This window comes from Salvelinus fontinalis, chromosome 21, assembly GCF_029448725.1.
Source record: "Salvelinus fontinalis isolate EN_2023a chromosome 21, ASM2944872v1, whole genome shotgun sequence".
In the NCBI taxonomy this organism is placed as follows: domain Eukaryota; kingdom Metazoa; phylum Chordata; class Actinopteri; order Salmoniformes; family Salmonidae; genus Salvelinus; species Salvelinus fontinalis.
Window position 1 is genome coordinate 31,944,043 of NC_074685.1, and position 16,929 is coordinate 31,960,971.

At 43.1% G+C, this 16,929-nt stretch overlaps 2 protein-coding genes across 5 annotated transcripts in view; one reads left to right on the forward strand and one right to left on the reverse strand.

The window, feature by feature from the left end:
* skp2 (S-phase kinase-associated protein 2, E3 ubiquitin protein ligase) lies at positions 1-13,747 on the reverse strand. 2 transcript variants are annotated; one of them, XM_055874800.1, is made up of 10 exons: positions 13,608-13,747; positions 3,479-3,723; positions 3,223-3,334; positions 2,911-3,054; positions 2,679-2,813; positions 2,473-2,571; positions 2,167-2,294; positions 2,026-2,077; positions 1,768-1,875; positions 1-1,645 (listed from the first exon to the last, which is right to left on the reverse strand). In XM_055874800.1, exons 1-10 carry the CDS (start codon positions 13,670-13,672, stop codon positions 1,444-1,446), a joined length of 1,290 nt encoding a protein of 429 aa, XP_055730775.1. In that variant the 5' UTR covers positions 13,673-13,747; the 3' UTR covers positions 1-1,443. The 2 variants fall into 2 exon arrangements, with proteins under 2 accessions (XP_055730775.1, XP_055730776.1); XM_055874801.1 differs by lacking the exon at positions 13,608-13,747 and adding an exon at positions 5,935-6,336.
* The window catches only part of LOC129818661 (rapamycin-insensitive companion of mTOR-like), a 26,151-nt gene continuing 21,901 nt past the window's right edge, over positions 12,680-16,929 (forward strand). The window contains exons 1-6 of one of the 3 annotated variants that reach the window (XM_055874777.1): positions 12,680-12,874; positions 13,011-13,058; positions 14,212-14,309; positions 15,069-15,133; positions 15,874-16,005; positions 16,117-16,180. In XM_055874777.1, coding sequence (XP_055730752.1) covers positions 12,826-12,874; positions 13,011-13,058; positions 14,212-14,309; positions 15,069-15,133; positions 15,874-16,005; positions 16,117-16,180 — 456 coding nt within the window. In that variant the 5' untranslated portion in view covers positions 12,680-12,825. The other 2 variants (XM_055874778.1, XM_055874779.1) reach the window with 2 other exon arrangements.

Sequence of the window (16,929 nt, forward strand, 5' to 3'; positions counted from 1 at the left end):
AAATAAAACATTTATTTAGACATTGACAGTGCATCTTATTTGTAAATGCATGAATTAAAAAGAAACATCTACATTTTCTTAAACATCTAAACCAAATGTGAGCAGAAACAGGAACCAGACCAGACACGGCTCAGATCCATACATAGCTAGTGCCCCCCCTGTGGCAGAGACTAGCATTTTCTTCTACATTATATGCCTGTAGTGTAGTGCACGTTCTCATATTCAGTACCTAATTTAGGGACAAGATTACATTTGTATTTCCACAAGAATGCCAACTGATCTAGACTTTTGTATACATTATAACCACCTCAGCTTTTATTCTGTCAAACAGGTTAAATGTTTACATACTGCTTTACTCATCTCATACTGTGTTCTATTCTACTGTATTTTAGTCAATGCCACTCGCCATTGAGAAATCTAATATTTATACATTTCTTAATTCAATTATTTTACTTTTAGATTTGCATTTATTGTTAGATACTACTGCACTCTTGGTGCTAGGAACATAAGCATTTTCACTACACCCGCCATAACAGCAGCTAAATATATGTGACCAATAATATTGATTTGGAAGTAGAGGTTGATGTAAACTAACTTGATTGATTTTTCCCTTTAAAATAAACAACAGATCAAGTAAATGGCATCATTATTTAACATTGGCCTTCAAATGCAGATTTGTATTTTATAAACACTTTAAAAAGAGAATTCTAACCATTGCATCATGAGGAAGAGATTTCACCAGCTACAATGGTGGTGCACCTATGCAATAATCCAACTCGGACCAAAATCTTCCTTGTCTTTCTGGCAAACACTGCGTACAGCTGATAGACAGTAACTGGCGCTGATGTTCCATTATCCAGTTGGTAAAACATTACAGAACGAACAAACATTATCAATCTATAACATTTAAGTTTTGCACAGTTTACTGTCTTTGGAATGTTCGGAAGTCAATAAATTGGCCAGATTATGGATACATTATCAGCAGCCTATAAATCAGAATTTATGATTATCTCAAGTTAAAAAAAAAGGTGTTTCCCTGAAAGCTACAAGCTCTGTCTTCAACATTATCAGGGTTCAAATATTTCTTAAACAGGAACGCTTTAAAATCTTATGAATTCAGTTGCATGGTATTCAAGTAGCGTCACTGTGGAGAAATACAATTTACCAGCATTTAAAAACGTTCACTACTGTGTATCCGAAGGACATGTCCTATTACAATAATAACTTAGACCCAATGCCCACCATTATAAAACACAACAGGCATCTTCAACAGAACAATTGGTGTCAGGGTACAACAAATTGCAAAAGGCTCTATGGAATATTCATAGACACAATGTCTGACACGGACACACTAAAAATAGCTAATATTCCTCCTATATCATGACCACATCAGACAGAAATGAGTTATGACATGTTAGTGACAGCGTTAGGAAGGCGTTATGGCTAGGGTCTGAACACCAAGCGACAAGTCATGCCCCACATGGTGCGGTCCCTCCGGGTGGCCTCGGTGGGACGGGCCACGCTTGAGAAGGGCCGGGTGTTGATTTGGAGACGGGGCAAACCTTTACTCAGGATTGGCAGGTAGGTGTCCTGGACCAGCCCGTATACCTCCAACGTCTGCAGCTCTGGGAACTTCTCAAAATCACTGAAATAAACAACAGGCTTAGTTAGTGCAACAACAAAAAAAGAGAGAAATTGGCAGCTAAGGAAAGCAACAAGACTACTAAAGCATTCATATTATGACTTGAGAGCTTGTCTGTGACTTACGCTAAGGCAGCAGGGTGAATCTGGTAGCAGCGGCTCAAAGCTAAGTGTCTAAGAGACTGCAGCTGCTGGAGGATGGGGAAACTGGAGCTCGTCATCAGAACACTGTCACTAAAACAAATACACAGACAAGATATCATAATGAGAATATGGTATGAAGAAACAGTAGTTGTACAGTATCCATGTCAAATAATGTCATGGCCAAAGCAATCATGTGGATCCACATTTCAGCCCAGCTCAGGACATGCAGTATGAACGCACCTTAAATCCAGATTTACGAGGTTAGGACATCTCTCCACCAAGTCTTTCACATCTGAAAAGAGGCCATTGGTAAATTAAACTCATCAGAGATAATCAAAAACGGGCAGAGGGAAAATGGTCAATGCCACAGCTTTTCCCCACCTTCCATAGTAAGGTTCTGTCTGTAGCCACTGAGGTTGAGCTGGGTTATATTGGAGCAGATGTTACTGACAACAGCCTTCACATGATCAGTGCTGAAGTCACACCACGACAAGTTCAGCTCTTCAAGCCTTGGTATAGGAACGGAAAAAGGGAAAGCAACAAAGTTATGTATTAGTTTACCAATGTACAGATCATGGTTTAAACAGACAGTTAAATAGATTATGCTATCATTCAGAAATACTTAGACATTTGAACACATTCAAAATAATCAAATAAAACAATTAGAAATTGAAAGACTAAGCTTACCGTAAGCAGGATTTGAGAATCTGACTAAGCGAGTCGGGGGAGAATCCAGAGCAGCCACACAGATTGAGCCGTACCAGCTCAGTATTCTGAGATAGGGACCTGATGGGTAGAGGAAGACTGTTTTGAGTCATTCTGAATGCTGCCTAAACAATACATCATTATAACAGATCATAATTGTAAACAGAGCATTTGTCTTCTTTACTCACTGAACAACGTTGTCAGAGAGCTCCAGTCCCTCCAAGCTTAGATTCTCTAGCAGCCTGCAACGGGAGATGATGTCATCTAGAACCGGGGTTGTGACAGTGCAGCTGGAGAGATCCATGTGATGGACATGCAGGTGTCTGAAATAACAGACAAAATTACATAAGACAAATAGAATTGTCTGTGCTCACCTACAACAGATACCTCTGTATCCCCATTATATGTATGAGGACTCACTGTGTGTGGGTGAAACATGGTTCTCCAATGCAGGTATGGGGGCAGCGCAGTCCCAGTACTCCAACCGTAAGCATCTGCCCAAGAGCTTGATCTAGCTGGGCTTTCCCTACCAGATCCACACTATGCCACAGAGACTCATCAAACCTGCCAGGCACAAAAACATACAGAGATTTAATGACATACTCCGATACATTTTGCTGATCTATTTGCCTGTGTTAGAAAAACAGTGTGATATCTAAGATGTTCAAGCAGAAATACCACAATGTACTATGTAAGTAGTTTAAAAAGACAGTTGAATGGTCAAAGACTTACGCCAAGCGATGCCAGCGCTTGCAGACCCGGGACATCCTGAGAAGGTCCTGCAGAGGGAGGCAGGACAGGATTCCCAACAGCAACTCATCTGGGAGACTGTCCCAGGACAAGCCTGCCATAAAAACAACATCAAACAATCAATAACTTGCTCAAATAGTGACTTCCCTGAAACAGAATAATTCTTAAGAATTCCAGATAATTAGCTACGTTTTTCTAAGCTTGTTGTATTCCTCCCAACACATGGCTATACACACACCTGAAAACTCCATCCTTGTCCTTGGTCGCCTGGCAAGCACCAACTGGTTATCCTCGTTCTCTTTGCCCTTGCAGACCACCCGCTGCTTGTGAGGTGGTGACCACTGCTGAATGAGCTCGTGAGGGGTGGTCTCCGTGTCCAGACATTCGCCAAAGTACTGTCTCTTTTTCCATTTGCTCTTCTGTGAGAGGGACAGCATTGATCCCTCCAAATTCTCATTCAGGCAGGGAAACTCCTGCAAAGACCTGATACAAAAAGAATGGTATAATAATAAAAACAGAAATCTTTGTGGGGTGAGTATAATGTGGAACGTTCCAACAGGAATCTGTCCAAACACTTTGTAAAGTACAAGGTTGGCAAAAAACAATGCATACAAAGTAGTATGATCAATTCACCTAGCTAACTAGCTGCCGAATAGGCATCAACTCACCACGTAGCTTATTCTTAATGTTTGTCAACAGGCTACCAGAGTGAGGAGAGACATTTTTCAGAATAAACGTGGCGAGTGAAAAACTTCATGAAATAGCCCACTCCCTACCCAGTATCTTTGACTACAGCTCAGAATTTAACACCATAGTACCCTCCAAGCTCATCATTAAGCTGGAGGCCCTGGGTCTCAACGCCGCCCTGTGCAATTGGGTCCTGGACTTTCTGACGGGCCGCCCACAGGTGGTGAATGTAGGAAACAACATCTCCACTTCGCTGATCCTCAACACTGGGGCCTCACAAGGGTGTGTGCTCAGCCCTCTCCTGTATTCCTTGTTCCCCCATGACTGCGTGGCCATGCACACCTCCAACTCAATCATCAAGTTTGCAGACGACAACAGTAATGGGCTTGATTACCAACAATGACAAGACAGCCTACAGGGAGGTGGTGAGGGCACTCGGAGTGTGGTGTCAGGAAAACAAACTCTCACTCAACGTCAACAAAACAAAGGAGATGATCGTGGACTTCAGGAAACAGCAGAGAGAGCACCCACTTATTCATATCGAAGGGACAGTACTGGAGAAGGAGGAAAGTTTTAAGTTCCTCTGCGAACACACCACAGACAAACTGAAAGTGTCCACCCACAAAGAGGGTGTGCTGAAGGCGGCGCAACAGTGGCTTGTCACCTAAAACCCTGACAAACTTTTACAGATGCACAATCGAGAGCATCCTGTCGAGCTGTATCACCGCCTGGTACAGCAACTGCACCGCCCTCAACAGCAAGGCTCTCCAAAGGGTGGTGCGGTCTGCACAACGCATTACCGGGGCAAACTACCTGCCCTCCAAGACACCTACAGCACCCGATGTCACAGGAAGACCAAAAAGATCATCAAGGACAACAACCACCCGAGCCACAGCCTGTTCACCCCGCTACCATCCAGAAGGCGAGGTCAGTACAGGGGCATCAAAGCTGGGACCAAGAGATAGAAGCTGTTTTTCAATCTCAAGGCCACCAGACTGCTAAACAGCAATCACTAACTCAGAGAGGCTGCTGCCTACAAAGAGACTCATATCACTGGCAACTTTAATAAATGGATCACTAGTCACTTTAAACAATGCCACTTTAATAATGTTAACATATCTTACGTTACTCAACTCATATGTATATACTGTACCTTGTACCATCTATTGCACCTTGCCTATGATGCTCGGCCACATATATACATATTCCATCCCTTTAGATGTGTGTGTATTAGGTAGTTGCTGGGGAATTGTTAGATCACTTGTTAGATATTACTGCATTGTCGGAACTAGAAGCACAAGCATTTCGCTACACTGCATTAACATCTGCTAACCGAAGGTGAATTGATTTGCATCTTATTCGGCCGCTACACAACTTTGTACGCGTTGTTTGTTGGCAGCCGTGTTATTTACTAAGTTTTTGTTACAGATTCCTGTTGGAACGTTCCACAAATTGTACCAACCCATCTTTGTGAGTATGTTGTATTACCCGGGATGTGACACAATGTAACTAGTTAGCAAAGTGTAGTTAGATAGTTCACGTTCTCTCGCTACAATGTAAATGAATGCCCGCCGTAATGTTTGCGGGCGTTCCATTTTAGTAGCTATTCTCAACCCCCCCTCCCCCATATCAATCGCCATATCACTCCAAAAAAAGACGTAGCTATGCAATACAGTTTTACATTCGTGTTCCTAGCTATAAAGTTGTTTTAGAACGTAAATGATACAATTCTGATGTACTAGCCTCCTCGTGTTGAGAGCGCGTGCGTTTGATTGGTTGTGTCTGCCAATGCATTTTTGGTATTATCGGCTATATTTTTGCTCGAACTGTACTTGTGCCCTTATTATGAACAATAATGACTATTTTCATTTGAGTCCTGCATTGCACGACGAATCGTTAACAAATGCCAAGCTGGAACGATTCGCACTGCATTCTAGAATGCTCCCACCCATACCAAGAAATCAACATCTCAAAAATGTAGATATGGTTGTGAATTCTATAACATACCTTTCGTGTGACATCTCCCCAAGTAATTGCTGAAATAGGCAACCCAAAAATCGGTGGTATAAATTAATAGAAAAAGTAAACAAGTAACACGCCAACTTCTCTGAACCCAAGCAGGACTGTTTAAACCTCCCGCGTGATAGACAGTCCGTGGTTGCCCGCCATCAGCTCTGCAGCGTTCTGTGGTTGGCTCGAAATCAACATCTCGTCGTTACCACAGCCACAAAGTAAGAATAATGTATTATAATTTCCATAGCGCTTTTCATAGCGCTCAAAGCGATTCAAAGCGGTTTCATAGAATCTCAAAGCGGTTCAACAGCAAAAACAAACATGACAGGTAAAACCATAGAGGCCAAGTCTTTGAAAGCTGCATCCTCTGAAGATGGAGAGGCAAGGGTCAATTCATGGCTTGAGCCACTGAGAAACTACTGAATGCTTGAGCGTAGGGAACTGGTCAGAAGATGTATACTTAGCTACCCAAGCTAAAAATAGCATCTTTTACATGTTTTATTTCACCTATATTTAACCAGGTAGGCCAGTTGAGAACACGTTCTCATTTACAACTGCGATCTGGCCAAGATAAAGCAAAGCATTGCGACAAAAACAACAACAAAGAGTTACACCTAAACAAACGTAGTCAATAACACAATATAAAGATCTATGTACAGTGTGTCCAAATGTAGAAGATTAGGGAGGTGGACAATAAATAGGCCATAGTGGCGAACGAAAGAATTACAATTTAGCATTAACACTGGAGTGATAGATGTGCAGATGATGATTGGTCGCAAATGGGTCTTCCAAATGGACAATGACCCCAAGCATACTTCCAAAGTTGTGGCAAAATGGCTTAAGGACAACAAAGTCAAGGTATTGGAGTGGCCATCACAAAGCCCTGACCTCAATCCTATAGAACATTTGTGGGCAGAACTGAAAAATTGTGTGCGAGCAAGGAGACCTACAAACCTGACTCAGTTACACCAGCTCTGTCAGGAGGAATGGGCCAATAAATGTCAGGAATTGTGAAAACTGAGTTTAAATGTATTTAGCTAAGGTGTATGTAAACTTCCGACTTCAACTGTCGGTCTATAACAGTTTTGGTCTAGAGTGTCTCCCCCTTTGAAGAGGGGGATGACCGCAGCAGCTTTCCAATCTTTGGGGATCTCAGACGATACGAAAGAGAGGTTGAACAGGCTAGTAATAGGGGTTGCAACAATTTCAGCTGATAATTTTAGAAAGAGAGTGTCCAGATTGTCTAGCCTAGCTGATTTGTAAGGATCCAGATTTTGCAGCTCTTTCAGAACATCAGCTGTCTGGATTTGGTTGAGGGGGGGGGGGGGGGGGCAAGTTGCTGCAGAGCTGTTGGCCGGGGTAGGTGTGGCCAGGTGGAAAGCATGGCCCGCCATAGAAAAATGCTTATTGAAATGATTGATTATCGTAGATTTATCAGTGGTGACAGTGTTTCCTAGCCTCAGTGCAGTGGGCAGCTTGGAGGAGGTGCTCTTATTCTCCATAGACTTTACAGTGTCCCAAAACTTTTTGTAATTAGTGCTACAGGATGCAAATTTCTGTTTAGCCTTAGCTTTCCTAACTGAGTGTGTATATTGGTTCCTGACTTCCCTGCAAAGTTGCATATCGCGGGGACTATTCGATGCTAATGCAGAACGCCACAGGATGTTTTTGTGCTGGTCAAGGGCAGTCAAGTCTAGGATGAACCAAGGGCTATATCTGTTCTTAGTTCTAGATTTTTTGAATTGGGCATGCTTAATTAAGATGGTGAGGAAAGCACTTTTAAAGTGCAACCAGCCATCCTCTACTGACAGGATGAGGTCAATATCCTTCCACGATACCCGGGCCAGGTCGATTAGAAAGGCCTGCTCGCTGAAGTGTTTTAGGGAACGTTTGACAGTGATGAGGTGTGGTCGTTTGACCGCGGACCAATTACGGACGCAGGCGATGAGGCAGTGATCGCTGAGATCCTGGTTGAAGACAGCAGAGCTGTATTTAGAGGGCAAGTTGGTCAGGATGATATCTAGAGGGTGCCCATGGTTACGGATTTAGGGTTGTACCTGGTAGGTTCCTTGATCATTTGTGTGAGATTGAGGGCATCTAGCTTAGATTGTAGGACGGCCGGGGTGTTAAGCATATCCCGGTTTAGATCACCTAACAGTATGAACTCTGAAGATAGATGGTGGTCAATCAATTCACATATGGTATCCAGGGCACAGCTGGGGGCTGAGGGGGGTCTATAACAAGTGGCAATGGTGAGAGACTTGTTTCTTGAAAGGTGGATTTTTAAAAGTAGAAGCTCGAATTGTTTGGGCACAGACCTGGATAGTATGACAGAACCATGCAGGCTATATCTGCAGTAGATTGCAACTCCGCCCCCTTTGGCAGTTCTATCTTGTCGGAAAATGTTGTAGTTGGGGATGGAAATTTCAGAATTTTTGGTGGCCTTCCTAAGCCAGGATTCAGACACAGCTAGGATATCAGGGTTGGCGGAGTGTGCTAAAGCAGTGAATAAAACAAACTTAGGGAGGAGGCTTCTGATGTTAACATGCATGAAACCAAGGCTTTTACAGTTACAGAAGTCAACAAATGAGAGCTCCTGGGGAATAGAAGTGGTGCTGGGGACTGCAGGGCCTGGGTTAACCTCTACATCACAAGAGGAACAGAGGAGGAGTAGGATAAGGGTATGGCTAAAGGCTATAAGAACTGGTCGTCTAGTGCGTTCGGAACAGAGAGTAAAAGAAGCAGATATTTGTGCGTAGAAGAATAGATTCAAGGCATAATGTAGGGTATGGTAGAATGTGAGTACAGTGGAGATAAACCTAGGCATTGAGTGACGATGAGAAAGGTTTTGTCTCTAGAGGCACCAGTTAAGCCAGGTGAGGTCACCGCATTTGTGCGAGGTGGGACAAAAGGGCTATCTAAGGCATGTTGGGCAGGGTTGGGGGCTCTACAGTGAAATAAGACAATAATAACTAACCTAAACAGCAATAGAGAAGGCATACTGACATTAGGGAGAGGCATGTGTAGCCGAGTGATCATAGGTCCAATGAGCATCAATAGGTGAGTCAGGGAGCCGTTTGGTAGTCGCTACTATGCTAGGCGAGCTGGAGACACAACGATTCAGACAGCTTAAGGGCCCGGGCTAGCAGGTGGGCCTTCGGCGTCGTCGCAACGGAAAAGCCTGTTGAAACCACCTCGGACAATTCCTGTTGGCAGACCAGTCGTGATGGATCGGTGGGGCTCTGTGTCGGCAAAAAAGGGTCCAGGCCAATTGGCAAAAGAGGTATTATAGCCCAAGAATTAGCTGGTAGACCTCTTCGGCTAGCCAGGAGATGGGCCTAGCTCGAGGCTAGCTCAAGGCTAACTGGTGCTTACTCCGGGACAGAGGCGTTAGCCAGCAGTAGCCACTCGAATGCAGCTAGCTAGCTGCGATGATCCGGTGTAATGGACCAGGACTTGCGGCAGGAATCCGGTGATGAGGTAGAGAAAAAGCAGCCCGATATGCTCTGGGTTGATAACGCGCTGTGCAGACTGGCAGGTATTGACCGAGCTGAAGCTGGCTGGTGTTCGAGTTAACGGGGAAGACCGCTAGCAGTGGCTAACTGACTGACTAGTAGCTAGTTAGCTGGCTAGCTTCTGATGGGGGTGCCGATTCTAAAGTATAAAAATAGCAGATCCGTACCACATTGGGTGAGGTGGGTTGCAGGAAAATATTGTAATGAAACAGGCAGGGAGCAGGTCTCGAACCCTCGACCTTCTAGCCCGAGGTCCGGCGCGCTATCGACTGTGCCGCAAAAGCATGCTCGTGCTCGATTTCCGCGCTTATAAACCCAGGGTCGTTACACTACTCCCTCCTTTCAAAAAGCGCGTCCTCGCGCTAGCTTGCGACTCTCACCGGCCAAGCACACACACTGTCGTGGATGAAAGGTCCGATCACTTCTGACACCAATGTAATGAAACAGCAGGGAGCAGGTCTCGAACCCTCCACCTTCTAGCCCGAAGTCCGGTGCGCTATCGACTGTGCCGCAAAAGCATGCTCAAGCGGCAGAGTCGATTTCCGCGCTTAGTGTTTACTCAAAATAATAATTATTGCAAGCTATGACATGACATAAAGGAATTGGAATATGTGGCATGAGGAAAATATAATTTGCCGTTATTAAAGGTGCCTTATCGCTATTATAAACTGGTTACCAACATAATTAGAACAGTAAAAAGTAATGATTGTCATACCCGTGGTATATGGTCTGATTGGCTGAATTCAGGGCTAGAACCAGGTTTATAATTGTAAATAAATAAATAAATCCCCTAAACTAGGTGGTTCGATCCCTGAATGCTGATTGGCTTACAGCCGTGGTACATCAGACTGTATAACAGGGTATGACAAAATATTTATTTTTACTGCTCTAATTACGTTGGTAACCAGTTTATAATAGCAATAAGGCACATCAGGGGTTTGTGCTATATGGCCAATATACCACGGCTTAGGGCTGTATCCAGGCACCCCGCATTGCGTCTTGCAAAGAAAATTGCTTACCCGTGGTATATTGGCCATATATCAGACCTTATATCAGACCCATCTGGCCTTATTGCTTAAATAAATCAGACAGAAGAGTTTGAGTGATGAAAGTTGAACAGAGGATCTCGAAATCTATTTTCTGGCAATTGTGTTGTTATTATGTGCCAAATGTTAAGTCTAATGTCCTGGGTTTATGATTGTAATTCAATTTTGCTATGGTTTGCTTGGATAAAGGCAGGTAGCCGATAGCCCCTGATATGCCTACATCTAATTTCAGATAGTCCACAGTAGCCTAGACAAGATTTAGGCAAGATGTAAACTGAACGATTTAGCAGCTTGCTTAGTTCAAATTAACAGACTAATTTATTCAACATGAATAGTGAAGAGATTAAGAGGTAAGATGTGCTTGTGTTTTCCAATAGCCTGGTGGAATAGGCTACTGAGGATGGGGTCATAATATCAATCACTGAATTAATGATTAATAATATGTATATGACCTGAATATGCTCGTCAGCAACAGCCAGTTTATTTTTTTGAATTTGTTTTACCTGTAGCCAAATCTTACGGTTAACGTCAATCTAACGCGTTCTAACAACTGATCGAAATGCGAATGCGATAGAACTTTGATAATTTCTAATTTAATTAATTTATGATGTCCATTAATGCATAACAACACAATGCTACAACTACAATAAACGGAATTATAGGAATAGTCTATTTATTAAATTGGTTTGCCAGCTTCAGGTAGGCTACACAAGTGGCACACATTTAGTTGTAATGAGTGATATCGTAATTTCAACATATTTACTGTATCAAATTGTAGCCTACAATTTTTTATTTATTTATTTTACCGTTATTTTACCAGGTAAGTTGACTGAGAACACGTTCTCATTTGCAGCAACGACCTGGGGAATAGTTACAGGGGAGAGGAGGGGGATGAATGAGCCAATTGTAAACTGGGGATTATTAGGTGACCATGATGGTTTGAGGGCCAGATTGGGAATTTAGCCAGGACACCGGGGTTAACACCCCTACTCTTACGATAAGTGCCATGGGATCTTTAACGACCTCAGAGAGTCAGGACACCCGTTTAACGTCCCATCCGAAAGACGGCACCTTACACAGGGCAGTGTCCCCATTCACTGCCCTGGGGCATTGGGATATTATTATTATTATTTTTTAGACCAGAGGAAAGAGTGCCTCCTACTGGCCCTCCAACACCACTTCCAGCAGCATCTGGTCTCCCATCCAGGGACTGACTAGGACCAACCCTGCTTAGCTTCAGAAGCAACCCAGCAGTGGTATGCAGGGTGGTATGGCATATACATAATAGCTCCATGATGGCCAACAGAGGCAAATGTATCATTCTTCACATGTCAGCTTCGTTGAGGACTTTTCCCATAAAAAGACTAGGTGAGGGAGTTCCATAACTTCCATTTCAAATTTCCACTCGGGCATCCCCGAGACCCAAGGACGCCCAAAGTCGTTTTCCAGTGCTTTGCCGCCATCATTTATTTATGTGCATCAGTTCTAGGGTGTTAATATGTTTTATGCAAAAAGTGTGTCTCCATAATAACAATCTAAATAGCCTATATACAACTGGTAAAAAGTTGTGACAACGTGCTGCTCGCTCTCCTCTCGCTCGCGTGACTCAGCCAATAGCTGTTGTACTCTCTCAACACACACACACACACACACACTCAACAACAGCCTGCCTCACTGCCTGACAGTCAGCAGGAGGTCACAGTGAAATATATATATTTTTAAGAGAAATGCCATGGCGGCCGCGGTGCAATTTAGACATAGCCCAAAAACTCGTAATCCACAACATATACATTTTCACCCGCGACATCGTTTTCAAAGTAGCCCAATTGTGTGAAAACTGCGAACACGGCAACACTGCTCTCAAGTCCCAATTTTGGCAGACACGTTTCATACTCTCGCGGAAGCTTGACATCACTGATATTAAGCTGGATCCCTAATAGTGGTGACCCCTCACACTGTGAAAGTAGGGACGTACTCGTGAAATTATCCAAATGTTTACTTGGTTCTTCAGCTTTAGGTAGGAGACGCATTTCCAGAGTTCAAGAGTTCTGAGCGAATTATGGGCCTGACAGAAACTAAAGCAAATATTGCCGAATGTCGGTTGTCATAAATGGCACTGTCCTCAAATCATGAAAATGTTGAATTTACGATGATTTGCAAGTGGCAGCACATAGATGGTGCAGAAATACCTTTTATTTCAGTATACATTAAATACTTCAGCCCCATATACTGTGGTTGGGCTAGATAAGAGGCAATGAGTGTGGAATTTCTCGCGATAATCCTTGTTGATTCCGGTCCGGTCGGTGTTGAATTATTCTGTAAAGATGGCGGTCAACATCCGAGGCCGTCCGAGTCGAAGCATTCGGATGCGAGGTGAGACAATATATATTTCAGTCTGGACCAGAGATTAGCAAACCTCCAAAACACAAAGCGGAACTTTCATTGTACCTGTTAGTTGCTGGCTCCTTGCTAACGGTTAATGCTTGGTGTGTATGGTTTGCTTTGACAGGTCGGAATGACAGTGGGGATGAAAATGTACCACTCGATCTCTCCAGAGGTGGGTGAATCAGATTGGAGCTTGGAGTCACCATCCCAGAATTGAATCGAAGCTAGCTAATTTATTAGTAGGATGCTGCTAACTTGCTGCTAAATGGCCGAACATGGTAACTCCCTATATATAAATTAGTTAGCTACAATGCTAACTGTGTTGACAGCCTGGCTAAGTAGCATAGCTAGCATCAATTCAAAACATGATCATCACGACATTGTTGTTTTGATGCATGTTATTGTTTGGATATTAGCTAGTGTCATTCAATGTTTCTAGCTCACTGCATATGGCTTGTATACAATTCAATGCTAATTCAATGCCATTGATTTTCTACTAGAGAAATGTGTCCCAGTCCCTCACTTGATTTATTTGCAGAATAGGCCCATGCCTTATTGAAGCTAAACGCCAACACATTCCTACTTTATCATCATAATCCAAATGTTAAGGGCCTGTATTGCATTGTTTGTTTTTTCATCATGGGAGAGTTTGTAAACAAATTATGTTGTTATTGTTTGAAGTTATGTAGCTACTGCATAAAAAGTGAGTTGGCAGACTTACCTCAAGGTTAGGATAGTAGCTCCCCTGTTAAACTGATGGATGTAACAGTAAGCCCCTAGAGGCATTTTCAAAAGTTAGTTGAATCATATTTCACCTTCAAAATTCCACAACCTTGATCAACAGTATGATGTTATGGTAATACTGAGTGATTTTTTTTTTTGGTCACTGAACTGCAATGGGTTTTCACAGCAGAGCAGTACCACCACAATTCAGCTAAATATACATGTTGGCATCTTAACTGTCCTCATTACAGGAACACTCTGTCCAAGTGATATCCCCAGATTTCCCCATGGACACTGCAAATCTGAAGTCACTTGACTGAAGCATAGAAAAGCACATTCGGACCATTGCTGAATAGTAATGTTTTACTGATTTATCGCTTAAGATTTTATATTGCTCACTCGGGTGAAGAAATCCCAAATGCCCTGATCCCAAATGTGTTTCTATTTCCAGTTTAGTGTTCCGGTCCCACTCATTAATGAGGCTTAGTCATGCTGGTCTCTCCTGAACACAGTGTGTTCTGTTACTGTAACGTATTGGAACAGAGTTGTAACCCAGTGAGAGAACCTTTCAGTTCATTGTACCTATTGATGTTTCCTTTCAGATCCTTCAGACAACCTTCGGGAAATCCTTCAGAATGTTGCCAAGCAACAAGGAGTCTCCAACATGCGCAAACTTGGTCACCTGAACAACTTTATAAAGGTTTGTGGGGCAACATCTCAGCAGACATTAAGTGTATGTAACGTTTGATTCTTTATGTTGAATGTTGTCGTGGCTGAATCAGAATTTGTTAGGTAACATAGATAAATAAGATGTTTTATTTATTCTTGTCATTAGAATGTCTTCTTTTGGACTATACTGTTATCCCTTCTCAGCTAGGGCTTAGTCACTTGGGGCCCAGAGAGGGGAGAGGTCAGGCTTGTCTTCATATGTCAATGTATCTGTTAAACCATGTGATGACCTAAGTGGCTCACTGTTTTTTATGATCTTGTCCACTAGGGGGTGTATTTGATATGGGAGTATCTAGAATTGACAATTGATATATGCCATTGGATGAGGTAATGTTTTGGTACCAAGCACGAGATTGGAACCTCGTTTTGGGAGACCAAACTGAACGATAATTTATAGCTAATGCTATCTAGCTATGGGATACTCCTTTTTCAAGTAAAAGGTTCTTTGTAATGTTCGTAAGATCTGTTATTCATCATGTAAGTTGAGAGGGGTGTATCTTTTCTATAAAAGAAACTAAGAATTGTTTTGTAAGCACTCTCAGAGAATTCATTTATAGACACTGAATTGATCTGAGAGTCAAAAAGGGCTATGGTGAAGCTCATATATAATTAAAGATGGACTTTTAAATATAACTCTGACTTGTGTGTGGTTTGCTCTCATCATGTAGTAATACAGGAAATTACCACGACAATGTGTTCTTACGCGTATGTTTGTCTCCATCTGTCACAGCTTCTCTGCAATGCAGGCCACTCAGAGGAGAAGCTTGGGTTTACACATGAAGAGATCGTCATTTGGTGATTCTTTTGAGAAATTAATCTTCAGTAGTGCTACATATACAGTACCAGCTGTTTTTTCTTTCTTTTTTAGTTTTGTTACTTTTAACCCTTTTTCTCCCCAATTTCGTGGTATCAAATTGGTAGTTACTGTCTTGTCCCATCGCTGCAACTCCCGTACGGACTCGGAAGCGGCGAAGGTCGAGAGCCGTGCGTCCTCCGAAACACAACCCAGCCAAGCCGCACTGCTTCTTGACACAATGCCCACTTAACCCGGAAGCCAGCCGCACCAATGTGTCGGAGGAAACACTGTGCACCTGGCGACTATGTCAACGTGCACTTCACCCAGCCCACCACAGGAGTCGCTAGTGCGCGAGGGGACAAGGACAACCATGCCGGCCCAACCCTCCCCTATCCCGGACGACGCTGGGCCAATTGTGCTCCGCCCGATGGGCCTCCTGGTTGCGGCCGGCTGCGACAAAGCCTGGACTTTAAACCCAGAATCTCTAGTGGCACAGCTAGCACTGCGATGCAGTGCCTTAGACCACTTAGACCACTGCTGATTTATTTTCTTTACTGATTTGACCTTTATTTAACTAGGCAAGTCAGTTAAGACAAATTCTTATTTTCAATAACGGCCTACGTTGTTTCCAGTTCCACTATACAATGATTTTTCCATTATAATGAAGTCAAGTGCAGACTGGTTTGTTATTCCTTATTCTTCTCCTCCCCCCACACTTCCCATCCTGCCGCTTTTCTAGTCTCCGGTTAGCGCTGTTAAATGAGGCTAAGGAGGTGCGAGCTGCAGGGCTGAGGGCTCTACGCTACCTGATCAGAGACAGCGCTATTCTCCAGAAGGTCCTCCGTCTTCAGGTGGACTACCTGATCGCCAGGTGAGTGCTACATCTGAACAGTGTGTGTGTGTGTGTATGTGTGTGACTTATCCCAATGTTGTGCCCACGTAACCTCTCAACCACTGAGTGACTGAGTATGTCCTTCTCCAGGTGCATAGACATCCAGCAAAGCAATGAGGTGGAAAGAACACAGGCTCTCAGGCTGGTGCGAAAGGTGAGACACCCCAACCTCTCCCTAACTCAATTAATTTTATGCATAGTGTACCATTCAGTAAGATGTCAAAGTATGACAAGTTATTTGAGTGATAATGCCAGAGAAGCTGGTGTTTGGAGGATATATTGGCACAGGTGTGGTTTCGCTCGAGATGAATTCAAGGGCCTGCAAACCATGCCAATATGTTCTCCAAACACTGGCTTCAAGAGCATTATCACTTCTAAAATGGGTTACCAACATATTCAAAAAAACTCTGCGTATTTTCATTATAAACATCATTTTGCAGAATTTATTTATACTATTTCATCCTTCCACAAGATATAGTCTTGACGCAAATCTAGGATTTCTACCCGAGCCAGCTGGTCGTTCGTTGTATTGGTTCGGAGGTTCTAAATGTTCTATTGCCATACTGGCTGGCAACGTTCTTATCGCTTGCTTGCTAGCTAGCCAACTACGGCTAACTTAGTCCCATCAAAACAGTGCAGCCAGAAAAACAACAAAGTATTTGCATTTGTTTAAGCTGTTTTCTAGTGACATTTATTTAGATACATCCATAACAATGAACTAATGATGCGCGATTTCACCTGGCATAGAAAATGTGCTCTCTCGTCAGGACACTGTTGTTCAGAGGAGCTAGCCAACAACACAGCTAACACAATCACTTCAAACTGAAGCTGGAAACACTGTAAACAAGCTGCACTTCGTTTCGTTTGACCTTTTTTCTACTGACATTTCTTTGTATATATATA

Coding starts and splice junctions, on each gene's coding strand:
- skp2 (XM_055874800.1), bottom strand. CDS start 13,672: ATGCCTCTAGGGGCTTACTGTTACATCCATCAGTTTAACAGGGGAGCT. Junction 2,572..2,678: donor CTCTCTGACAACGTTGTTCA/GTGAGTAAAGAA, acceptor TCTACCCATCAG/GTCCCTATCTCAGAATACTG. Junction 1,646..1,767: donor ATTCACCCTGCTGCCTTAGC/GTAAGTCACAGA, acceptor TGTTTATTTCAG/TGATTTTGAGAAGTTCCCAG.